The 23,406-nt window shown below is 39.0% G+C and overlaps 1 protein-coding gene across 1 annotated transcript in view; it reads right to left on the bottom strand.

Annotated features, from left to right (window-relative positions):
* TYR (tyrosinase) overlaps positions 1-23,406 on the bottom strand; it is a gene marked incomplete at both ends in the record, with an annotated part of 52,838 nt that overhangs the window by 13,470 nt on the left and 15,962 nt on the right. The window contains one exon of the mRNA XM_084305848.1: positions 18,107-18,254. Within this exon, the coding sequence (XP_084161974.1) occupies positions 18,107-18,254 (148 nt within the window). The remainder of the gene's footprint in view (positions 1-18,106; positions 18,255-23,406) is intronic.

The following is a 23,406-nucleotide window of genomic DNA, read 5'->3' as shown; positions in this document are numbered from 1 at the left end:
TGAGTACCTCAGCCTTCTCCATATCCTCAGTGACCAGGTCTCTCATTTCCTTTCAGAGAGGTCCCACAATTTCCCTAGTCTTCCTTTCATCACTGATGTACCTATAGAAGTTTCTCTTGTTCCCCTTGATGTCCCTGGCCAAATTTAACTCTAAAAGGGTTTTGGGTTTCCTAACCTGATCCCTGGCTGTTCAGACAATGTCTCTGTATTCCTTTCAGGCTATCTGTCCTTGCTTCTACTCTCTGTAGGCCTTCTTTTTCTGTTTGAGTTTGGCCAGGAGCTCCTTATTCATCTGTGCAGGCCTCCTGGTGTTTTTGCCCAACATTTTTTTTGTTGGGATACATTACTCCCAAGCTTGGAAGAGATGATTCTTGAATATTAGTGAGCTTTCTGGGGCCCCTCTGCCCTTCAGGGCTTTGTCTCAAGCAGATCCCTGAAGAAGCCAGTCTGCTCTCCAAAAGTCCAGGGGAGTGAGCTTGCTGTGCTGCCTCATCACTGCTCTCTGGATCCTAAACTGTGCCGTTTCATGGTCACTGCAGCCAAGGCTGCCCTTGAGCTTCTCATTTCCCACCTGCCCCTCCTTGTTGGTGAGAATGAGGTCCAGCATAGCACCTCTCCTCATTGTCTCCTCTATTTCTTGAAGAAGGAATTTGTCATCAATGTATTCCACTTGGGTTGCCTATGCCCTGCTGTGCTGTCCCTCCAACAGATATTGGGGTGGTTGAAGTCCCTCATGAAGACCAGGGCATGTGAACATGAGGCTGCTTCTGTATGTCTATAGAGGGCCGCAGCTGCTTGATCTCCCTGAGGAGGTGACCTGTAGCACACTTCCACTATTATGTTGCCTGTCCTTGCCTTCCCTTTAATCCTGACCCATAAGATCTCTGTCAGCTCCTTGTCATCTGAATGTTCATCCATGTGTCCTGGTCTACAGAAATGGTTGCTCTATCAGATAGTGGGCATGTGGTTTCTGTGGTAGAGAGAAATCAGTATTTTGGTCATCAGATGTTGTTCCACTCACTGTTGATAGAAGGTTTTGTTTTCTTCCCTTAAACACAGCCATGTTGTAAGTCATTTCCTTATATCTTGAAAATATATTGTCATATTCCATGTTTCTATGCTTACAACAGCTGCAAACTTGGAAGAAGAGCTTAGAAGTGCAGAAGTAAAAGCTCACACAAAAAGGCAAAGTGCTGATGCAGTTAGCTGGTCCGTTTGTGGAGTGACAGTGTTGCTGGTAGAAAAGCCAAGTTTGTAGCGGAATGGCAGACTTGAACTCCTTGGATTTTTTGGTTACTTTGGCAAAACTGCTTTTATGTCTTCTTTATATGCACCTCTACATCCTCCCCTGTCCCACAGTCTAACAAAGCAGGGCTATCAATAAAATGACAACTGAAATGACAACTGGCCATTTTATTACACTTTGCCTTCCTTTTTTGTCGTGATGAGACTGAAAGTAACAAAAAGACGTCTAATGAGTAAGGACTCTGTGATATCCAATCTCCATATTTCTTCTGCTCCCAAAAGCTACTGGGCAGAAGCTCAATGAGGGAAATATCTGTCTAAATCCTACAGCAGTCTAGTCGGCTTCTTTCTTCCTCACCACATAGACAAAGAGGGCGAGCAACTAATTAGCTACTTGCACAGGTCGCAGTAACGTTTTCCAGATACGGAGACATTTTTAGCAATGCATTCCTAGTTAGACTGGCGTCATTTGGGGGATGCTGGCAATGCTGAAAAGAGCAGATGGGATGTGAGAGTGGTGGGATATATGAAGTGGGATACAGGAAAAGAGAGAACTAATCGAAATCCATTGGGAATTTTATTCAGGGTGTGTGAATGGGGAGAACCTAACCTGGAATCTAAGAGAGTAAAAGAGAGAGTAAATCCTCATTAACTAGAATAGGGGAAGGAAAAGGGAAAGGAAGAAGTGTTTCTGTGTGAAACACAAGGCTTAACATCAGTTTGGCTACAGGAAATGAAAGAAGAAACAAATGCATGGTCACTCGCCTAGGCACTGTGCAGAGAAAAATCCTTTTGTCTAAGTCAGTTCCCTCCTTATCTTCTTCATAGGATTAAAGAACTCAGAACTTGAGCTTGGCTATCACAAGTCTTTTGGAGGAGTGAGCAAATCCAGACATTGAAAGATTTCATATTTAGAAATCATATCTTTAAATCGTAGCTTCATCCTCCCCAAACAACAAATTCTCCAAACCCCTCAACCAATTGTTGCTTGTGGCCCAAACAAATTCCTTTGGCTTTCTATATCTTGGTGGTTTAGTGAGAGGTACTTTGCACAAGCAATGGGTAAGAAGGTATCTTACCCAGGGAGCCAGGGTGACAGCTCCTGCCTAGAAAGGTCACAGACAATCAGAACTTAAGAAATAGAAAATTAAAATATGGAAATGGACTAACTGAAATGGAAATCAGTCTTGTGATAGCCCTAACACCCTTCATTCTCATTCAATGGCAAGCAAAAGTAACTTGGAAGAGGTTTTCTTTAAAGGCCTTAAGAAATAAGTGTATCTAGGTTAGAGCAAAGACTGCTTCTGTCTGGAAGGCTGCTTCCTTCTCTTGATGTAATTAAAGTGCCCAAACTGCATATCCAAATAAGAGGTTAAGGAACCAGAAGGGATAGGAAAATAATTTGAAATTTGAAAGAGGTCCTGTCTTACATTTAAAGCCCAATGAGGTTCAATTTCTCTGTATTACACTTCCAGAGTAGTTGGAATTTTATTACAGTAAATATTAAAGGTTTTAAAACTCTTAGATTATGACAATCAACGGCTTATGCAAAAATTATTTTTATGATAAGAAACAGTATTTTAATGTCATAGAATACAATGGATTTAGACATTATTAGGCTAAAATAAGGCTCTGAGTTTTTATTTAAACCTTGAAACAACATGATAAATATACTATCACTTAAACTCCAGTTCAGTTAGATTTTTTTTTTTTTTTTCCCCAGTACTACTATTTTAAAGAGCTGGTATATTGTAAAAAGTAATAAAGACTCCCACCAGGTATGTTGATGCTTTGGTAGTTTAAATTTTCATTCTGGGGAAATATACTTTGCCTTCACAATGAATTTTAGTACAGCAAGGTGCTTTAACAGAGAAAATTAAAGCCATCTGTAAAAGATATGGATATATCACTTTCATTTGATTGCATATAAATAGACCTGAGTATTTTCCTTGTTCTGCTTCATACATACCAGATTATACAAAGTGAAATGAAATGAGCCATAGCAGAAAATTAATTTGGAAAAAAAAAAAAACAAACAAAAAAACAAACAAACAAACAAAAAAAACCTTGGTTTAAAAGGGGGTGGAGGCAATAAGATTGATTTGAAGATGATTAAAAAAAGGCCACCAATACATATATTTCTGGATTCATATTATTTTATGAATAATATATGGAATGGGATTATAGCTAATGAAAGGATGAGTCAAGAAATAAATGGGTTTATGTTACCAGTGGGAAATATCAAGCAGAGTATAAGCAGCACTGCTATATGTAGGCTGTATAACTTCATACTATTCTAGCTAATGTGTGATCTGAAAAAAAAGAGACGCTGCTTGCAAGAAGAAAATCTTAAAAACTGGAAAAAAGTGAAACAAAACAATGACAGTAGGTATTTTCTTTGTGACTTTGAAGAGTCTCCGCTAGGAGCCATTTTCGAATGGTGTGCCTCCACAGTCAGGCACAGAGCTACATTTGACCAATTGCAGTGTAGGAGGAGAAACCAGACCAATATCTGTTATTAAAGATTTCCCTGTATTGAACCACTGCAGAGACACTGACAGACATTGTAAACCTAATTGGCCATTTGGGAAGCTTTTCTAGGAGATGTTTAAGCCGGTGTATTTTACCTTGCAATTAAGAACAGCTGAAGAGAAGGAAAGGGGGGAAGAAGAGAGTTTGGTACCTTTATACAAGTTCTTCTGCCAGGGGACCAGAAACACATGCAACCCTGCAGTGTCCCCAGTGGGAAGACAATGAAGATTCATAGCCACCGTATGTCCCAGGATGCAATTTTGCTGTCCTCTTACTCCCTTGTCCTCACATTTCTTATAAGTGTTTGCACAACCTTGTTATAACTAAGATTAAGGAACTGATTTATTTTAAATCCAAACTTCTCATTTGTTTTCATTTATTCCAGGATAGCTGAGGTGAGATAAAATCCCAGACCTGATTCATTATGCTTTTGCATAATGGACAGTACCAGTACAATAGAGGAACAGGGGCAAGCACATCCAGATGCTCAAAAGAGGTGAGCAGGACTGTTTATTTTGGTGGTTATGAACTAGATTAAGCTGATTAAAAGCAGCTGTGAAACAGTGGCCTGTGTTTCTCATTAGCCTGATAAATCCATGAACCTCTGGTAAGCATGCACACAGCCAGTACTAAGGGTTTAGCTGCTACAGGGCAACTTTGCAAACCACTAATAACTTTGTGAGAAATGTTTTAACAATTCGTGTCCATAAAGAACAATTCTGTTTGAAATGTTTGAATCCTGTCTGCCTCTGGGCCCTGCACTGGCAATTCAATGCTTGAACCACAGCTGCAGTGTGTCCCAGTCTCCCCCTCATTCCTCATTCTAGCCAATTTATCACTTCTTAAATTTATGAACCTGTTTGCTTTTGTTATTCCGGACTTCTATTTCTAACACTGCTATAGATGTGTCTGTGAATGGCTGGGGAAGAATGTTTTAATTACCCGTGTGTCTGGGAGTTTCAGAACAACTGATAACAACTAGTGACTGTTATGGGATACTATGTGGATCTTTGGTATCTGGTTAGGGGGGGGCCGAGAAAGAAGCTGAAAAGCGGCTGGGAGACAAGATTTGAAGAAGGTGTTTTGAAGAAGGTGTTCTGTAAACTTGGGATGGTGCCCAGTAAGTACAAAGGGGAAGAGGAAGACTGCGAGCCTTCAGCACGGAAGACCCCTAGAGACCCCCAGAAGAGACCCCAGAGGAGACTGCGCATGCTCCAGTAGGAGGGACTGCACCCCGGAAGCTAATTTTAATAATCTATTTTTTTTAGAAGTAGTAATGAATATGTATTAGTCTAGGAGCATAAAAATCAGCTGCTTGATGTAACTGGTGTGCGTCCTGGTGGAGCGGAGACTCCCGGTGCACCCAGCGCTGTTTGCTTACCTCTATTCCTTTATATTCTTTCAATAAATCCTATTTTTATTTTAATCCTAATTTGAATCCTGAGCCATTTATAACAACTTTATCACATTCAAATATGTACCACGTCACTGGTTGCACCAGTCTTGACATAGAGACTTTCATTCCTGATTTACTGTTGTGATACTAATGCAAGGTAAGACTGACTATGGTAAAAGGAAGGCAGAATGTTGTTACGTAGATCTCGTTTAAACAATTTATTTCACTATCACGAGACCTGACATTCTGTAAAGGAAATCTGGCAAGCAACATGTATTTGCATTTGTAAAAGAATGAAAAAGAAACAAATTTAGGAAAGCTGAGATGCTAGTCCAAGGACTGTGATTATACAGTAGTCATCAGTTTAAAAGTTGGCACTAGTCACCTGATATTACAAAATCACTTCAGGTACTTTCCCATCCCAAGCGTTTGGGAGAAGCATCGGTGCTTCAGTCTTGGAAGAGCTACTAAAGCTGAGGTTGTAAAGTCAAGGCATTATTTGCCAGTGTGTGCAGTTGTATTGCAGGGTCATTTTTTTTTCTTATACTTCTTAGTTGACTAAAGACCGTACAGGGAGTCTCAGGCTGCTTGTAAACAAATCGAACCTGTCATAATGTAAAAGTCTGATTAAAAATTAAGTTGCTGCCCTCAATTATTGTAAGAAACCCAGCCAAGGTTTCCAATGCTGTGTCTCCCCTGCACTGAAACAGTGTTGAGGACTGCCCTGGGTTTCACTGCTTGTTCTGTGTCCCAGCCCTGCTTGCTGGGGAACTTTCAGGCTTCCCCCATCACTTCCAAGTTGCAGTGTACATGTGCACCCTTGGGCATGACTCTCTTCCACCAGCCCTTGTGACACCACTGCCTCTCTGCCAATTCCTGGACCAGCTAGTGGAGAGACCAGTGTGTGCATCTTCTTGTGAGAGAGACAATGGGGAGACCAAGGGATCCAGAGACTGGGTAAACTGGGTGTCCAAGGTCAGTTACTGGGGGATCCAGACTCTTTACGTGTATGTATGTGTCTGATTTTTTGACTAAGAGGCTTTCAGCCTTGTCAAGCAGAGAGGACAAGAGGATGAGGTTGTTCGTACTGTTGGCATCTGTGAGTGCTGTATTTTCTATGTTGATCTGTGTCAGACATATATGCATATATATATAAATACATTTGTATGCATTGTGTGTATGTGTGCCTATTGGGAAAATATGTTCAGACTCAGCACTGTTTGGACCTGAAAACATGGAGCTGTGGTAGACTTACCTCTAGTGGTCTACCAGATTTGGCAGTCCCTCATGCTTTAAACACAGACTTGCACAAAACAGAAAAAAGATATTTTAGCCCAGTGGAGATGTTCCCTCATGTAATGCTGTGCTTGTATATTTTTTCTTGGAGCATATGTTATCATGTAAATCTATTATGTATCTCTGAAGTATGAATATTTATTTTCAGTGAAGGTCTGGCCTGCTTCGTTGTTTTTCTTTACTCCACCTTCTAAGCCAAAGAATTTTTTTTTGTTTTTGTGGACCACAGTAGACCAGACCACCTCTAAAGCTGAGGAGCAATGTGCAGATAACACAAAGACCCTTGCTTATCCAGCCAAAGTAACATCAACTGCAGGCTGCCTCCAAAAAGAACATTCACTGGATGAGCCATGAAAATGTGCACCGTGCTGACACCTTCACATCATTTGTACAGAACCACCAGGGCCGGGGAAACAAGTGGTGCTTGAGGATCTTGGTGCTGCTTTGCTACACCATCCCAACAAAAGCACCTGTGTTTCCTTCCACCTCCTTTGTTCCAATTTATGGCATTGCACAATCTCAGTGCTTGGAGAGTGTCAGACAGAGGAAATGAGAGGGAAGTAGACAGTAAAAGCATAGTCCATCATGACCAGCCCCATCTACAGGACAACCAATGCCACTTTACTCATGTCCCACTTTTTGGAAATCTTCAAGGCTATTGCAATTGCTGGGGATATGAGATATTTTAATATTCTCTCTACTGTGATTTAGAGCAGTTTTCTGTTGTTTTTAAAAAGGCCCTCTACACCTCTTAAGGATTAGGGGAAGACAAAGATTTTTCAGTCTTTTCAGCTGAAATTGTTTCTCTTTATGTCAAAAAAAATTAAGTATCCATAGCCATTTGGAGAACACAGTTGGAACTCTCACTGTTGTTTAGTGTGTTCAGTTGGGTGCAAAGGGCTGTGCAGCTTCCAGTCATTGCTCCAATAATCACATAGTGCTCCAAGTGTTTTTCTTCTAGAATACAAAAAGCAGCAGATCCTCCAAAATAAGAAAAGGCTGCTCAGATCCTCCAAAGTCTATTGTAAGAAAAAGCTGCTCAGACACCTGAGATCTGAAGAGGATTTAGACAAAAGAGTCCTGAGCAGAGATTGCTGCTGCATGTGTAGGAATAAGTGCTGATCCTCTCTAAGAGGAGAGCTGCTCAGGGCTTCAACCCCATTGTGTATAAGCCCAGAGCACAGCTCCCATACCACAAACCCTAACCTGCCAGTATCCCTGCAACCCACTTTCTCACTCAACAAATCTCACTGAAAGATTCTTGTTTTCTCCCTTCTTAGAAAATTAGGTAGGCTGAACCAAGGAGTGCTGAGCCCAGCTTATGTTTGATGGGTTGCTGATGGGTTAAAACATAAAGAGCTTCATTCCAACTGCAGAAGGAGACAATAGGCTGAGTGTGACACATTGCTCATGAAACTAAAGGCAGGAGATGAGTGTTGGAAATCGTGTAGGAAGCTGTGCAGTGGAAAGTGAATGTGAGTATTATCTAGTGTGGACTAGGTATTGCCTCATGATAATTCAGTTATTGATAGAGCAAGTTATCTCCTGTGGAAGCTTATTTTGCACTTATGCTAGAAAATACAGTGAGTTTACGTCAGGTTTAGAAGGGGTTAGATTCAGTCAGATATATGATCTAAATTCTTATCTCTTTTCTTAGTCAAGCCAGCCTGTTTTATACCAACAAAAGTCAGAAATGACTCTAACTAGTTGCAGAAGATAAGTTTTTGTTCCTTAAAATAACTGTGTTGTTTCACCTCTTGTTGTTGAACCAGAGTAATTTTTGGCTGAGTATATGTTTCTCATTCACATTCAGGTATCCAGTGTTGCTCAACACTGTAAAAACCAAGAGATATAAGAAATGGTGATGTGTCCTCTGTCCAATGTAAAAAAAAAGGAAATAGAAATGTAACCATGCTTTGCATGGAAGAAGAGAAAAAAAGCCTGGGAGAGGGAGGGGGAGGGAAGGAGGGTGGCTAACTGTTGCTGTATTATGTTTCCTGTGTTAACTTGAGAAAGTTCGTCATTGCCACTGTTTGCAGCTAACAGAAAAACATCACTTGAAATAAGAGATAGTACAAATGCCAGCTGCTCCGAAGTTTAATAACTAGTTTCCTAGTTTCCCCTGAAGAGAAAGCAAACAAGCAGATTAAAATGGACTGCTGTGGCAGTAGCTGGACTGACTGTAACCCACTCCTGTGCTCTGTAATTCATTTCTTTGGAGAATGAAAGATTGTCATTATTGAGGTTCACAAGGGCATGTAATATATAAATCACATCTACAGCAGCAAAGTGATAATTTCTTTTGATGAATAGAAGGTAGGTACACGTGGGTGAGAAAAGTACCATGTTTTCCTGTGATTTTTTACAATTTGAACAATTATGGCAGCTATTATTGCAGAAGTGCTGCAGGAAGGAAATTCAATGCTATGCTAGCTGTCTGCATCAGCGCTTGTCTTGATCACTGTGTCACAGAGAGAGCTCTCTCCTCCTCCAGTGTTGAGAGAATAGGTGAAGACTAACCATGTGGCTCTCGCCAAGTTTCAGGGCGAAGTAACCTTTCTTTTTAAAAACTACTAATAGCTTGCATAATGTGTAATGTACAAAGTGATCCATTCTTTAACTGCGTTGGCTGAGCCGAAATCTTGCAGTAAGAGTGATATGAAACATGTACTTTAAATAGGACTATTTGAACTGAACCTCCTATACTATTGATTTTTAAGACCGGAATGGGTCATTAGAAACATCTAGCCTGAATAATGACATAGCAGGTGAGATTGCCAGCTGCTGTGTTTCACATGCAATCCAGAAGGTGTCTAACCTTTGTCTCACCATTCCCCAAAGCAAGGTAGATCAGCAGCACTTTAGGTTTTATATACGTTCAATCGATACCAAGAGCATTTATCTCCAGAGCCTGTTCCTTGTTCCTACTGGTTTTCTGCCTCTGATTCTTTATGACCTGCCTGTGGATTGCCAGAGGACTTGAGCGTGGGTTACTCAAGATGTAGGTGCAGCGTCAAGTGCACTATATATCTCAGCCCTCTTCTGTTCAATGGACAATGCAAGGGGGTGTTCTGGAGGATGGTTGAACCATCTCCTTCCCTTCTGCTTCTGGCCACCACTGGTGCCATGATACATGTTAGAAGAGCCTGTGGTGTGACCCTCCATGTCTGTTTCTGTGTCCATTTGGGTGTTTTGCAATTACAGTAGCTGGATCTGCCCAACTTCCTTATTGAAATAGAAGTTAGAGTACAGGTTCAGTATCTTACTGTGTGATTTGCCTTTCAGCCCAGACACAGGAATATCAAAGGAGAAATACTGGGGAGCTGTGTTTCTCAGCAACACCCCAACCTTCCCACTTACACTCTGTTTTCCATGGTATTTATATGGTATTTTGCAGTAGATGTGAACTCACGCTACCCACATACTGAGCCCACTTTGAGTGAGTCAGCTCCATCAAACAAGCTGAGTAGCTGGTTAACATGGTACCAGCCCCAAGAGGTTAGGAGGTGAGGTTTAACAGCTCCAGCTCAGCACCAGCCCAGGGCAGCTCCTTGGCTTGTGGTAACAGAAGCAGTGTGTGTCCTCCTGCAGATTTATAGATGCCCCCGAGGGAAAGTAGAATTAAGACAGCTCCTTCCCTGTTATAATTTCTAAAATATTCTTTGCTTGATTTTCCCACTCTTTCAGTACTGAAATGCAATCATTTCTCCTGAGAGCTTTGAAAGTGGGGAGATAACTTTGTCAGCCTCAGTCATATGTACACAAGGAGTAAGTACTTATTCCTGAAGTACTCCATGTGCTGTGGTTGTCTGTATCTCTGAACTTAAGTTTATATGAACCCTCTGTACTAGGTATTAGACGGATAAAAAGTGGACTTTTTTGAGTGGATTCATCTGATCCAAGGACAAAAAGGTACCTCAGCAGGGATGTTTGCAGCTGAGCTGGTCACTGCTCAGTGATTCCCAGACTAAAGTCTCTACTGACTATGAGTGGGGCTCAGAAGAAATCTGCATTGTAGGGCAAGAAGAATACGGCCTAGTCAGTGCTGAAGGTGTCTTTCCATAGAGGGAAAAAATAGTATTTCTGCTGTCTCTGATGCAGGCCTAGGTGTGGACAGGGTATCAGCTCCAGTACTACTAGTACTTACTAGCACTAGTAAGTGCTCATTGCTCCCTCAGGAGTCTGGAGCACTCTCTGGGGCAGGAGGGCCAACATAATCTGCACAGAGTTCCTCACCTTCATGCTGCTTCCCTTGTTTCTTTCTGAAGCTTTTTTCCCTTTCTTTATCCATCTTGCACACACTCAGCTTATGCATACAGTTCCACTGAAATCATGCAGCTCCCACTGATATTGTCCTACCCCACTCATCTCTGCAGCCCTGTAAACACAATACCTTTCTTTGTGCAGTGGCATTTTGTAATCCAGTTGTTTATTTCCAAAAGGAAATTTCTGGATATGTATCCTAAGTACGAGATGAGTGTCACATCCACAAGCTTCCACAAAGTTTCACCTAGCTGTCAAATATCAAAAGCTATATTATGAAAACACAAGCTTTTATGAAGTAAAGTAATATCTTGGAGCATTACAGACTGTCCTGCTACACACCATCATCTCAGCTCTGTTCTGGTAGTGGTGCAGAACACCTCAAGGTCAGGAGCAAATCCCAGGGGCTTCTCCCACAAAGGCTGTACTAGTTTATCCTTGGGAATTGCAGTAGATCTATGATGTTCATGCTTTCTCTGAGTGGAAGGACTTTAGTCGTGTTTCACCTTCATGCCACAGACTTCACCTCATCCACTGCCTTTACAGGGGCACTTAGGAGGTACAGCGTTGGGCACAGACCCTGTGACTGACATGACATGACATGACATGACTGAGCTGACATGATGCAGAAGGACTGTGTGAGGAGGTGTATTGCTAATGGCAGCCTCTTGACCTGCCTTTGTCTAACAATTATCACACAGTCTCTTTTTTCTTTTTTCTTTTTTTCTCATGCCATAGTTCATTCAATTCCAGAAAGATATGACTTTTAGCCTATGCCATTGTTTTTTGCAAACATACCTCAGAAAGCAATAAGGTCTTGCTGTGCACGTCAAGAGAGGAAATTAATCATATGCTTAGTGTTTATGCAGTTTCTCCATTTTTACATGGTTTTATTATTAGCTGATATATCATTTTATTGCAATCTCCATCTCAGCTCTAAGTCATTTTTTTCATTGTCTCTAAGTTTCCATATACATAGTGGGGTTAATGCTTCCTTGCCTTCACACTTTACTTGTGTTCAGACAATTCAGGATAAGAAATGACTGGGAACAATTCAGGATAAGGAATGCCTCTTATTTCATGTATTAAGTCTGGAACCTAGTTTTGCATTACAAGAAATTCTAATGATTCTTTTTGAATGATTTCACTCTGAATATTCCAAATTCTTGAAGCAAATAGTTTTTAAGAGCTAAAAAAGTTCTTGTTTCCTGTCAACATTTCAAAACAAGAGAACAACATGGGTTTTCTCATGGCATTTTTTTTTTTTTTTTTTTTGGTTTCCAAAACCTGAGATAACATTTAAGAGAAAATGAAAATGTTCAGTTTCTTAAACACAGTAAAAATAAGAGGCTTTTATTTTGACATCTCCTGGGAATGAAAATCAAATTTCCTCTTGTTAAAGTATTTTCCAACAAAATCACTTTTGACATAATGCTAACTATTTTTTGGGGAGGAATGAAGGGAGAAAGAATTGACATGAAAGTGAGTATATTGAGTCCACAGGGGCTGACGGTGTCCACAATAGGATGTTCCTGGCATGCAATTCAGGATGTGTAGATTTTGGTTTCTAATATACTTTTGAACAGATTGCTACATTCATGCTTTCCAAGTTAACACTTGATTTTCAGTGTGATAAGGAACATTTTATTTTTAGATCCTGGGATAAGCCATGGTCTGGCATTTCCTAATGCTCCCAGCTCCATTCTGCCACTGCAGCAGTGGGTGTTGTTGTAGCATGCTGCAGAGGAGTCTATGTCAGCTGATGCTGCTGAACACAGGGAAATTTGCCTTGATCAGGCAGAGTTAGTCGCATTTTCATGGATCTCTGAAGCTGATGTGCAGGAGAGTTTCTCTTGCACCCTTCTGGAGTGCTGGGTGTATGTAAATAAGTGTCTGAAATTTCAAGCGTCTTCATTCCCTATATGTCCTTATGCTTAACTTGGATTGCTTTTGGCAGAGTGCATGTGCGCACATATACACAGACATGCAAACAAACACTTGAACATTTTCTCTCTTTGATACAAATATTAAGTCCTGTGTGGTAGCAAGCAATGGAGTCACTGCTGAACCGAGATCAATGCACAGATGCTCAGCTCTCTTGTCATTGACATTTCTTATAACTGTAAATGAAGCAATTGCTATTTTCTGCTGCTCTTATTGCTTGGATACCTGAAAATCATAGTCAGAGGTTAAGAATATGCCAGACACTGCACAGATGAGAGCAATTAGACAGTCCCTTAATGACAGAGGGACTGTCATTATAATTATATAATTATAATTTACACATGGGATAAGGGACAACAGATAAATGCAGACAGATGGAAGGAGAACTAGACAAAGATGCAGTGAGGGCACAATGGCTCACCAGTGAAACTGCGAAGGATTTAGCTTATTAATGTCTTAATTTTCACATCAAAAGGGAGAGCAGTGACTGAATCTGTGGATGTGTAGGGTGGACAATTCCCCACAATGAAGAATATGGAGGGACTTGTCTGAATGCTAAACAGATGTGAGACAGGGATTGATATCACAAACTTATTGGAGGGGTAAGTGAATTCCTTAGAAATGCATAAGATATGATTTGGGGACAGGCAATGAAGGGCCTTAAAAATAGAGAACAGCAGTTCATCTGATGTGACAGAGAACGACAAAAGAGTAGAAGGGTACAAACAGAGAAAAATATCTGTTCAGATGTTCAGAGCATTGGATTAATGCAGTGATGGTTGCAGAAGTATTTTGAGCTGTGTGTTTACTCATGAAAGTTGGCTAAAAAGGTGCTACAGTGGTGGCAATACTAAAACTGACAATCTTTGTCTAGCTGTATGAGTAGTCTAACAAAACTAAACTTTAGAGATACATGAGAACGAATGTCTACACCATATTGCATGTCTCTAGAAAATCAGTTCTAAAGAGCTTGTACTAAAATCAGGGCCTTTGAAAGTCACATGTATTCTTATGATGCACCTTGTCCCATACTGCAGAACTTAGAAATGAGATGAAAACTGGGACCCTATTGAATTAGCAGCTGTACAAGTATATAGTAGTGTGAAGATCTTTAATTGCAACTTATTTTCCCTCTATTTATTTATTTATTTATTTCCTCTTTGCAAGGGAACTTGTTGGGGTGAGTTGTGAAAGTCAAGGGCAAGAGAAGTACAAAAATACTGAAGTGCAGAAACGAGAAGAAAGATGGAAGAAACATTCAAAGGACAGATGTGCAGGGAGAAAAAAAAAAGCTACTATGGGACTATAGGGATGTAGAGGCCAAAAGAGTCATCACAGAAAAGGGTCCCTTTTCAGAGCACAGAAAACACCATTGTGAGCTCAACTGTGACTGTGGGCCCTTGCTTTCACTGCTTGTGCAGCTGCTCCTTCCAGCTTGAGTGGGTTGACTCCTCCCTTGCTATTCCCTTGTGCTGACTGTAGAGCATATCTGAATGGCAGAGAGATTTGCAATTAAGAGAAATGCTTCACAGAGCTAAAAAAGCTCTAATTTTTGCTGAATGTATAGTTTTTTCCTCTTTTTTTTTTTTTTTCCTTCTTTCTTTCTCTCCTCTCTTTCTCTCTTTCTCTTGTTCTGTCTTTCTGTCTTTGTCTTTCTGTCTGTCTGTCTGTCTTTCTTGCTTGCTTACATGCTTCCTTTCTTTCAGCTGATTCAATTAACAATTAAAAATTTTCAGGGGTGTCACCTGTTTTTACCAAGCCCTGGGATTTCATTCCTCAATCTGCTAGCTAGCAAATAGGGCAAGGAGCGTGATCTATCATTGCTAAGAAAGCTGTTTCCTGGGTACCTTCATATTTCTGCATTGCTGTAGGGGAATGACCTAAAAAAGAAGAACAATTGCACACAAATGCTTTGTTTTTCACCTGAAAGATCTTCTCATCTGCACCTATGCTCTCTCCATCCTTCCTGCATTTAATGTATCAGGCCTGGGCAGGAAAGGCTGGGGGTGGCAGATGGGAGGCTTACTGTTGCTCAGTTTGGAAAGCAGCTCCTAACATTTGGCTCACACCTGTCAGCAGACTCCGTATACACTTGTTTATCCTCCTCTGTACCATATGTTTCTATGTAAAATCAGTCCCAATGATCTATTGCCTTACTTCTATCACTCCTATTATGGTCGTAACTGAGCATTTCACAGTCGTTAATGCATTTACTCTGACAGTGTCCCTGTTGCGTAGGCATTTAATATCACCCACTTTGCAGATGGGTTAGCTGAAGCTCAGATCAACAGCTCCTCAAAAGTCTTTAGGCACCTCTTGTTGAAATCAATGGGCAGAAAACACTTCTCCGGCAGATGTGATCTTGGGAAAGCAAAACTACATGCTCAGTTTTACTCAAGGAACTTGCAGCAGAGTGAGGAATCCCTCTTCTGGGTCCTACGTGGATGCTCCGAGCACTAGGCTCTTCTTGGTTTCATGACACAGAACTGTTCCCTGCCTTTGCAAGACCTGGCAGACGTGGTTCCTGGACTCCAGTCTTTTTTTACCCTTTGTCAGTAAACCCTTGTCTCACAACCCTCTATGCCTGTACCAAGTCCTGGAGGGGATACTCTCCCTGGAAGATTTAGTTTAAATGTTATATAGTTAAAAACACACTGGCCCTATGCTGTGACAGTTGTACAGTTGTATAAGCCACCTCAGATGAGAAAAGTTGATATGAAAAAACAATATAAAATGCTGCTTCTTATGTAGATGGTTTCTCCCATTTCCTCTATGCTTTGTATTCTTGCCTGCCTCTCAGAATTTCTTTGCAGTGCTTCATATTTAAAGTCTATGTAGGAGAGGAATGGGGTTCTTTTAAATGTACTGTATGTACCTATCAGTCACCTACTTATTAATTATAACTAAAAGCATGATTAATCTGTCATGGATAAGGCTGCTAAGTAACCCTAATCATGCTAATGCATTTCTGTCACTTATACAAAAGGCAGCATTATCATCAGTTTTTACATCTGTGTGTATTGAAACCCATGTACACAGCAGCTGCAGAGCACTGGTAATGTTCCTTCTGCCACAGATCAGATGAGGTTGCATCATGGATTTCTGCATTGCCCCCACGGTGCCTGTGTGGTGATTTATTTCCTCAACACTAGTGGGATTTAATGATGTTATCTTTTGTAAATAATTTTGCCTTCTAAAATGGATAACAATTACAGTCATGAAAAGTGTTTCCAGGGTTTTATAACGACTATAACTGAAATTCCAATGTGGGAGGGGTCAGCATGAAGACCAAGGTGCTACTTAAGCCCTGCACTGAGTGGGAGCTAAGACATGCGTAGGTCTTATACAAGTGTGAATATCTGAGGAAAACAATGTCTTCTGATATTGCAGAGCATAATGTGTTCCCTTCTGTGTTCTTTTTTTTTTTTTTTTTTTTTTTTTTTTTCTCTGAATTTTCAACAGATCCATTTTTAATAGCCTAGACATTGGAATGTTAATTTCCAGGTGCCAAACCTGAAATTTGTAACCACACCTGAAACCCTTGTGCATCCATCCTGTCAAACAGTCAATGGGTGGATATGCTAAATACAGTTAAACAACATTATTTAACTTTAAAAATATTCTGAACAAAAGTTTTCCACAAAGAAAAGTTTCAAAGCTGACACCTCCAGAAAGCTAATTATAACCTGTGTATAAGGAACAGAAGACAGGTGGGTTACCCTTTGAAGGAACCATTCCACTGATGCCTCAGTGACCTGCTTAGACTTCATGTCCTATTTTTGGGTACAAAAAACACAACCATTAAGCTCATTAATTATGTATTCTGAGGACAAAAAGCCCAACTTCAAATTTGTTTTACACATATACTATATTTTGGTCAAATACAGTAATTTTTTTTTGTTGTTATAAGAATTCTGGTGTAAACTCCCTGAAACTACAGAACTTCCCTGCAAGATGATGTGTTGAGGATGTAATCTGCATCCCTCCTGTGCTGCATGCCTCAGCAACCCAAAGAAAGAAACCATTTTATTTTTTTCATCTGAATAAGTGTCTAGCTGTGTGCAGGCAGGGTCTCACTCAGTAGGTTTCTGAGCACACAAACTGATGAAAGACTCACAAAAGTATGTAGTGGGTCACAGTTCTTTTGTTCTAAGCATTGCAGTTGCCAAGGCATGGTCAGTGCATGTTGAAAAAGTACAGGAAGATTGGAAAGAAAATATGAAATGCTTCAGAACGTGTAACGTGCAACTTTATAGTGTAGCTATTTGACAGAGTAATTTAATAAAAAACAGAAAGCATCAAAAAGGGAGAGGGGGTTGAACAAGCCAATATTCCATACATATAAGAACATTTCTCAGGGAGAATGGTTCCAAGTTTTGAAGAAAAGGAGCACTGCTATTAAAAAAAAAAAAAAAAGAAAAAAAAAAAAGAAAAAAAAAACTTTTATACGGCTAGATCTTGGATTAGTGTAAAAATGGTTTACTTTTGTTGCACAAATGGGTCTGAAGAGAATGTTCTTTTTATTATTATTCATTTATTTATTATTTTATTACTGCATTACTACTGCTCAAAATTACCTGGGCAGCAACCTGGCTTAGAAAAATCTGTCTTTTAACGTATTTTTAAATTTTTATATATATATTTTTTGGTATGTATCTTACAGTCTTGCTTAGTCAACTTCCATTTTTATTACTCTTTGGCTTTCACAGTTTTGTGAAATACAGTACACAGCAAATTGTAGCCATTCACATACTTTATAATGACATACAGAAATTTTTAAGATGACCATTAAATCTTGGAATACTCTCCCTAGCATAGCAATTTCACTCTCCTCTTGCAGAATTGTGCTTCCCTATCCTTTCTTATTAATAAACATGACATCTTTCTGTTTGCTTTCCTCTCCATCTGCACAGCTGTAGTCTTCTCTTTCAGCAACAGACAGTCACAATTTTGTTTGTCACAATAAAATACAGATTTTTTATTATTATTATTTTTTTTAATCTGTATTTATGGGTAGCACACTCGGATTTTCCTTATGGAATAGAAATTAAAACAGCACTGACATTTAGAATGTAAAGGAATTACTCCAACTGATTATAGTTGTGTTAAAATGAGTCATGCACTTTTGGGCCAAACTTCTTGACATACACATCCATATATATTAATCACTGTGACATCACTGCAGGACTATTTTTATCTTGGTAATAAAAGCTGAATGCATTTGTCAACTTTTCAAGTGATATTTAATACAGTGAGCATAAATACGTATTAGGAAAGACACTCTCAAGTAATATAAGAGCTCGGTTCTACATGTCTGAAAATGCTGTGCATGTAGTGGCATGTAAAATATTTGCAGTTTTGAAATACAGGTGAAAACTACACTGTAAAAATACAAAATAAATTAGGTTTACCAAGAAGAATTAAACTCACCTGTCAACAAAAGCATGGTGTAGTAAGAAGATAGGATCATTTGCAGAGCCTTGTACTTGGGACATGGAGCCATTCATGTAGATGTGAAGTGCATTATGCAAACCGCTTTGAGATATGTTTGATATTGCAGTGCGTGGATCAGCAAAGCCTGTATATTCAAGAGAAAATCATATGTTGATATGACAATGCGTATAATTCTTTCTCCAGTAAGACTGAAGATCAAAGTAGCTAATTTCACTTCATTTACTTTCAGCTTTTTAGACAAGAGCTTCAGAAAACACGTAAAGGAGTGTTAATATATTTCAAAGGCGTAGCAAAGATGAAATTAGAATAAGCTAAATTAAAACTCCTGCCATGTAGGTAATGCAGCATGTCAGCAAATGTACTGCTTAATTGTCTTATATTTTTAAATTTTGTTGTCCATTGTGTCTGACTGTTAAAAGGAAACCTAATCTCTGGAGACATTTATGTATATACATTTATTCAGGTTGAGTAAATTTATTCATTTTTTAATATTATTTTTTATCTCTACACTTACACATTTCTAAGTTACAACAGGCTACTGTATCTCATCACATATGCAGTCATTTAATATCATTTTTCTCTACAGAATACATTCTTTCATCTATAAGTGCCAACCCAATGTAAGCTATTATCTTTACAAAAGATAAATAAATAATTGACCAATAACCTTCTTCTCCATTCAGACTTGCAGGATTAAAAATTTGTGGACTGCAGTTAATTTGGAGTCTACTTAGAATATAGGCTTTGAGATAGTCACACAGACCAGCCCCCAGACTCTTAGCTCTCCTCCTTAGAAAATGCCTCACACACTTTAAACACGCTTTATTTACTTATTTCGACCAAGAACTAGCATTTGTATGAGGAGCAGCAGTATTCTTTTGAAGTGAACCTCCTAACAGTCCTTCTGTTTCCTGCAATGACTCACATCACAGGGCAATTTTTGTCTTAGTACTATATTTCTTTTGGAGGAAATCTAACATCAGTGGGTGTTCAATTCACAGCACTGAACTAGAGTTAGTTTGAAAAAAAAAAACCCTTTTCATCAAAACCCTCATATATAATATGAAAGTCAGGTACTCAGTTTTGTTTTGCTCTTTGAATTTGCTTATCTTGTGACACACAAATTATTAATTGATACATGTTCAGAGATGCTTTATTGGAAGAGTCATATTCTATGAACTTGGAAACCTGGGTTTCAGACCCCACTGAGACTGATCTGCTGTGTGAGATGTTTTCATCTCTTTGTACCTCTAAATTCCCTCATCAGGTTTTGCCTTGTCTATTAACCTCCTTGAGGAAAATCTTTTGGCATAAAGCCTTTACTAATCATACTAAGGATCAAATCATAGCTATAGTACCTAGGAAATAATATACGATAACAACTATCCATCTTTTTCGATTGCAACATTACCACAAGGATTTTGAGAAATTCAAGGGAATTCAGAGAAGAAAAGATAATCAGGAGAGCTGGAGGGGATAGACCTGGCTTATGATGAAATTTGTAAGACTTCAAGATGGGGTTAATGGGTTTTGGAGAGAGAATTATGTCAATGCATACAGATAACTGCAGGTGTTAAGTACATCAGATATGTAACAGGATTACTGAAGATACTGCATGGTGACATAAACAACAATGAGCAGAATTTCTCAAAGGGAAACTCTTGCCCACAGAAAATTGTCTGATGGTGAACACTATACTACCTAGCTGTCACCCAGGGGAAATAATAGGATAAAATATTACCAAGCATGCTGTGAAGAATAATGTACATTGACAATCTAACCAGAATTTATAGGAACTGATGGCAACGTTTTTGACCTTTCTTACTGATGGCTACAGCAGGTGATCACTGAGATCATCTGATGCAGCAATACCTCTTAAAAGTGAATCTCTGTGAATGTTAACTGAAAAAGATCTATCTGCATGTCATTCTGAAACACTCTTCTACTTATATGCAGCTACATCATGATATATTAAAGGTAACATAAACTTTATGCAGAGTCTAAGTAGAAGGCTAGATGTCTTATACCATATGTGGATACTTCTTAAAATTTCTTATTGCACTACAAATGTTTTATTTAGTAATTTAGAAAAAAATATATACAGAACATTCTGGTTCTGGACAACTTCAATGGAATTTCTGCATTTCTGCAATTTGTTGCAATGATCATGAGCTTTGTAAGTCAGACACCTTTGATAACCCTACCTCCCAATTAACTGGAGTGCATTCAGTCAGTCTCAAAGGTGACATCATGGCTAACCACGCACATGAGAAGTTTGAATATATGATATCCTATTATGAAAACTCCATATAAAGCTATCATGGATAAAAACATAATGTGATATCACTTTATTTTATTTGCCTAGGTCTTAGTCTTTTCTCTCAGACTTTTTAAAAGACTTCAGGACAATCAGCTGTACAGGATAACACTATGAAGTGGGGTAGAGCCAATTAAAAATCATATGTGAGAACATGAGAATTTTTTCAAAGTACAGAACACTTTGCTGAAGTAGCTGCAGAAAAATCACCTTTATTGCAAATGTAAGGCTACAGATCTACAAGGAGCAGTGAGCTGAAATGGAGCATATGCCTGCCTTGCCCCATGCTGTACCTTCACCACCTCTCCTATGTATTAACTGCAGCTCTTGTCAGGCCCACCCTGAACTCACTAACCCGGCAGAAAACTACCCTGAGGGTTGTTTTTATTCATTTTCTAGGCTACTGAGATACAGTATCTTATATAAGATTATAATGAGTACTGGAGCTGGTACCAAAAAAGTGACTGACTGGAGGATGGAGGAGATTGCATAGACAATTAGGATTGCCCCCAGTGGTAGTGAGTTATTAAATCATCTGGCCAGTATTGGAAGCTGTAACATTCAGACATCCTTTTAAACTCTCATTTAATTATGGTGTATTAGAAATAGCCAGTAGGGGATACATCACTGAAGTAACTTAAAGTTTTACCAGTGCTCCTTTTTCAATGAGAAAAGAATCACATTTTTTAAGAATCATAGAATCATTGAATCATAGAATATCCCCAGCTGGAAGGGACACACCAGGATAATTGAGTCCAAATCCTGGGTCCCCAAAGGATCACCCAAAAAATCAGACCATGTGTCTGAGAGTGTTGTCCAAATGCTCTTGAACTCTGGCAGGCTCAATGCCTCAACCACTTTCTGCTCCTGCTCATAGCTTTGTCAATCACATTGACAGTGATTCAGTGAGGTTGAAGTAGGTTCACTGGAGCCAGGCCAAATTAAATCAGATTGGGAGTTAGCACAAAGTTTGTTATAGGAGGAGCTAATTATGTCAATCACAATTAAGGCTGCCTAACATTTTTAATATGATATATAGGTGGTTCTCATTAAACGTGCAGTTGGGGCAGATATATGTCCTTTAATAGAGTACTTAATTATGGTAACTACAGATTTTACTGTCTAATAAAAGAGGCCATAGAAGTCCATGTACAAAGTCAAGGGTAAAGCTTTATATATTGTGAGCAAATAGTGTTTTCCTTAAGTGCTCATTGCCACTGGCCGAAGTGCTATATGTTTAGCAGAGGGTATTCAGAATTTTCAGAGTGTTAGCAGCCTTCAGTGCTACAGGAATGGAGAAACCAGTCCAACAATCCTATCTCCTCTGATTGTTTTAGTGGGACTGCTTAAAATCTGTGACATCATTAATATCACTGAGATATTTATAGCAGTTTAGCCTTTTTGTTGTTAACTGCAAAACTTTTTTTTTTCTTTCCTAACCACAAAACTGACTTTCTTATACAATAAAATTTAGTTTTGTATGACTTTCTAGGTCTGTGGTTGTGGAAACAGAAACTTTAAAGGCCAAATTCTGCTTTGCATGTTGCTTTGTTGCACGTCCAATTCCAACCGACAGGAATACTTAGTCCCACCCTCCCTGGGGATTATATTTTCTTAAATAAATTTAGAATTGTCTAAATTCTACATTTTAGATAAGTTCAGGCCAGACAGATACACCTACTTTAAAACAGGAAGGAAGATACAGATATAAAAAAATTAAGGCCATATCCTTACTTGTCTTTGAAGCTAGTGATGTTCTTTTGGCTTATGAGGCTGATGTTTTTCAGCCATTGGCAATGTCAAAGGAAAATTTTCAGGGTTAAATCTTACATATTTTCTCAAGCAACATTATTGTTGTAATCTTTCCAGAGTAAGGTATCTACAGGAACAGCAATTTGGCCTAAGGTGCTATAGTAAATGAAAGTTTGTGGTTATTTAATTTAGACCATGTCACCATCTAGTTTTTACTTAAAATGATTCTTGTAGAGCTTCATTGTGGTCTGGGCTGAACAGATTTTCTGGTTCTCTGATAATGACCCTCTGTGACTTGCCAGCCCTTTTACAATGTGCAGCATAAATTTACCCAGAGATTGAGAATTTGAGCTGGGTGAGGGATGTTGGCTGTAGGCTAAAACTTTTTTAATTAGAAGTTTTCTACTGGAAGACTTCATTTTGAGAAGCCATTTTTCATTAGCTATATGGATCACAGTGAAAATGCTGAGAAAAGTTTTCCACATGAAAACATCTAATTTCAGAAAAAGTTCTATTAAAATGAAATTACATTTTTGAAGTGTTTGATGTTTTATTCCATTATTTCATGACAGAATAGCAGTAACGATACATGATTGTGACAGACGATGAAATGCTATGACATGGCTTGACTTGATACCATGTGTTAATTCATGAACAATGAAAGTGATATACAGTTTTAGAATTTAAAAAACGAAACTTAGGAGGCACTGATTTTTATCTGAAATTTTCATAAATAAATTATTTTCAAATATGGAATTATCTCACAAAAAAGAGGGAAATTCTAAACTTTTTGGTCATCTTTAAATTTTAGGAGGTAGTATTAATGTGTCACACCAAAACTGAACTGCATAAAGAAGAAGCTCAACTATTCCAAGTGCAGTCAGCTAAGCTATTTCTGATCTTACCTGTTGCTTACAAGGTGGACTGATTTTCTGTATTCTCTTCTTGAATCTGTGAAGTATCTGATACAGTTAAAAATGCTTCTCATTTAAGCAAACCTTATTTAAAATATTACTTTTCAAGGAGCAATGTGCAACCTGCCTTTAACCTGATGGTTTTCAGTCAAAGTAGAAATTGTCCTGTCCCAGATTAAGAGGACAGCCTGTGTGCTCATATTCAGTGGGGTAATGCTTTGATGAACAATATTGACCTTACCTGTACATAGATATGGCTACTCTTAAATTACATCATTTGTGTCCATATAGCT

This window comes from Netta rufina, assembly GCF_964035555.1.
Source record: "Netta rufina genome assembly, chromosome: 1".
Taxonomy (NCBI): Eukaryota; Metazoa; Chordata; class Aves; order Anseriformes; family Anatidae; genus Netta; species Netta rufina.
Note: the sequence above shows the minus strand (reverse complement) of the source record. Positions and strands in the feature narration are given on the sequence as shown.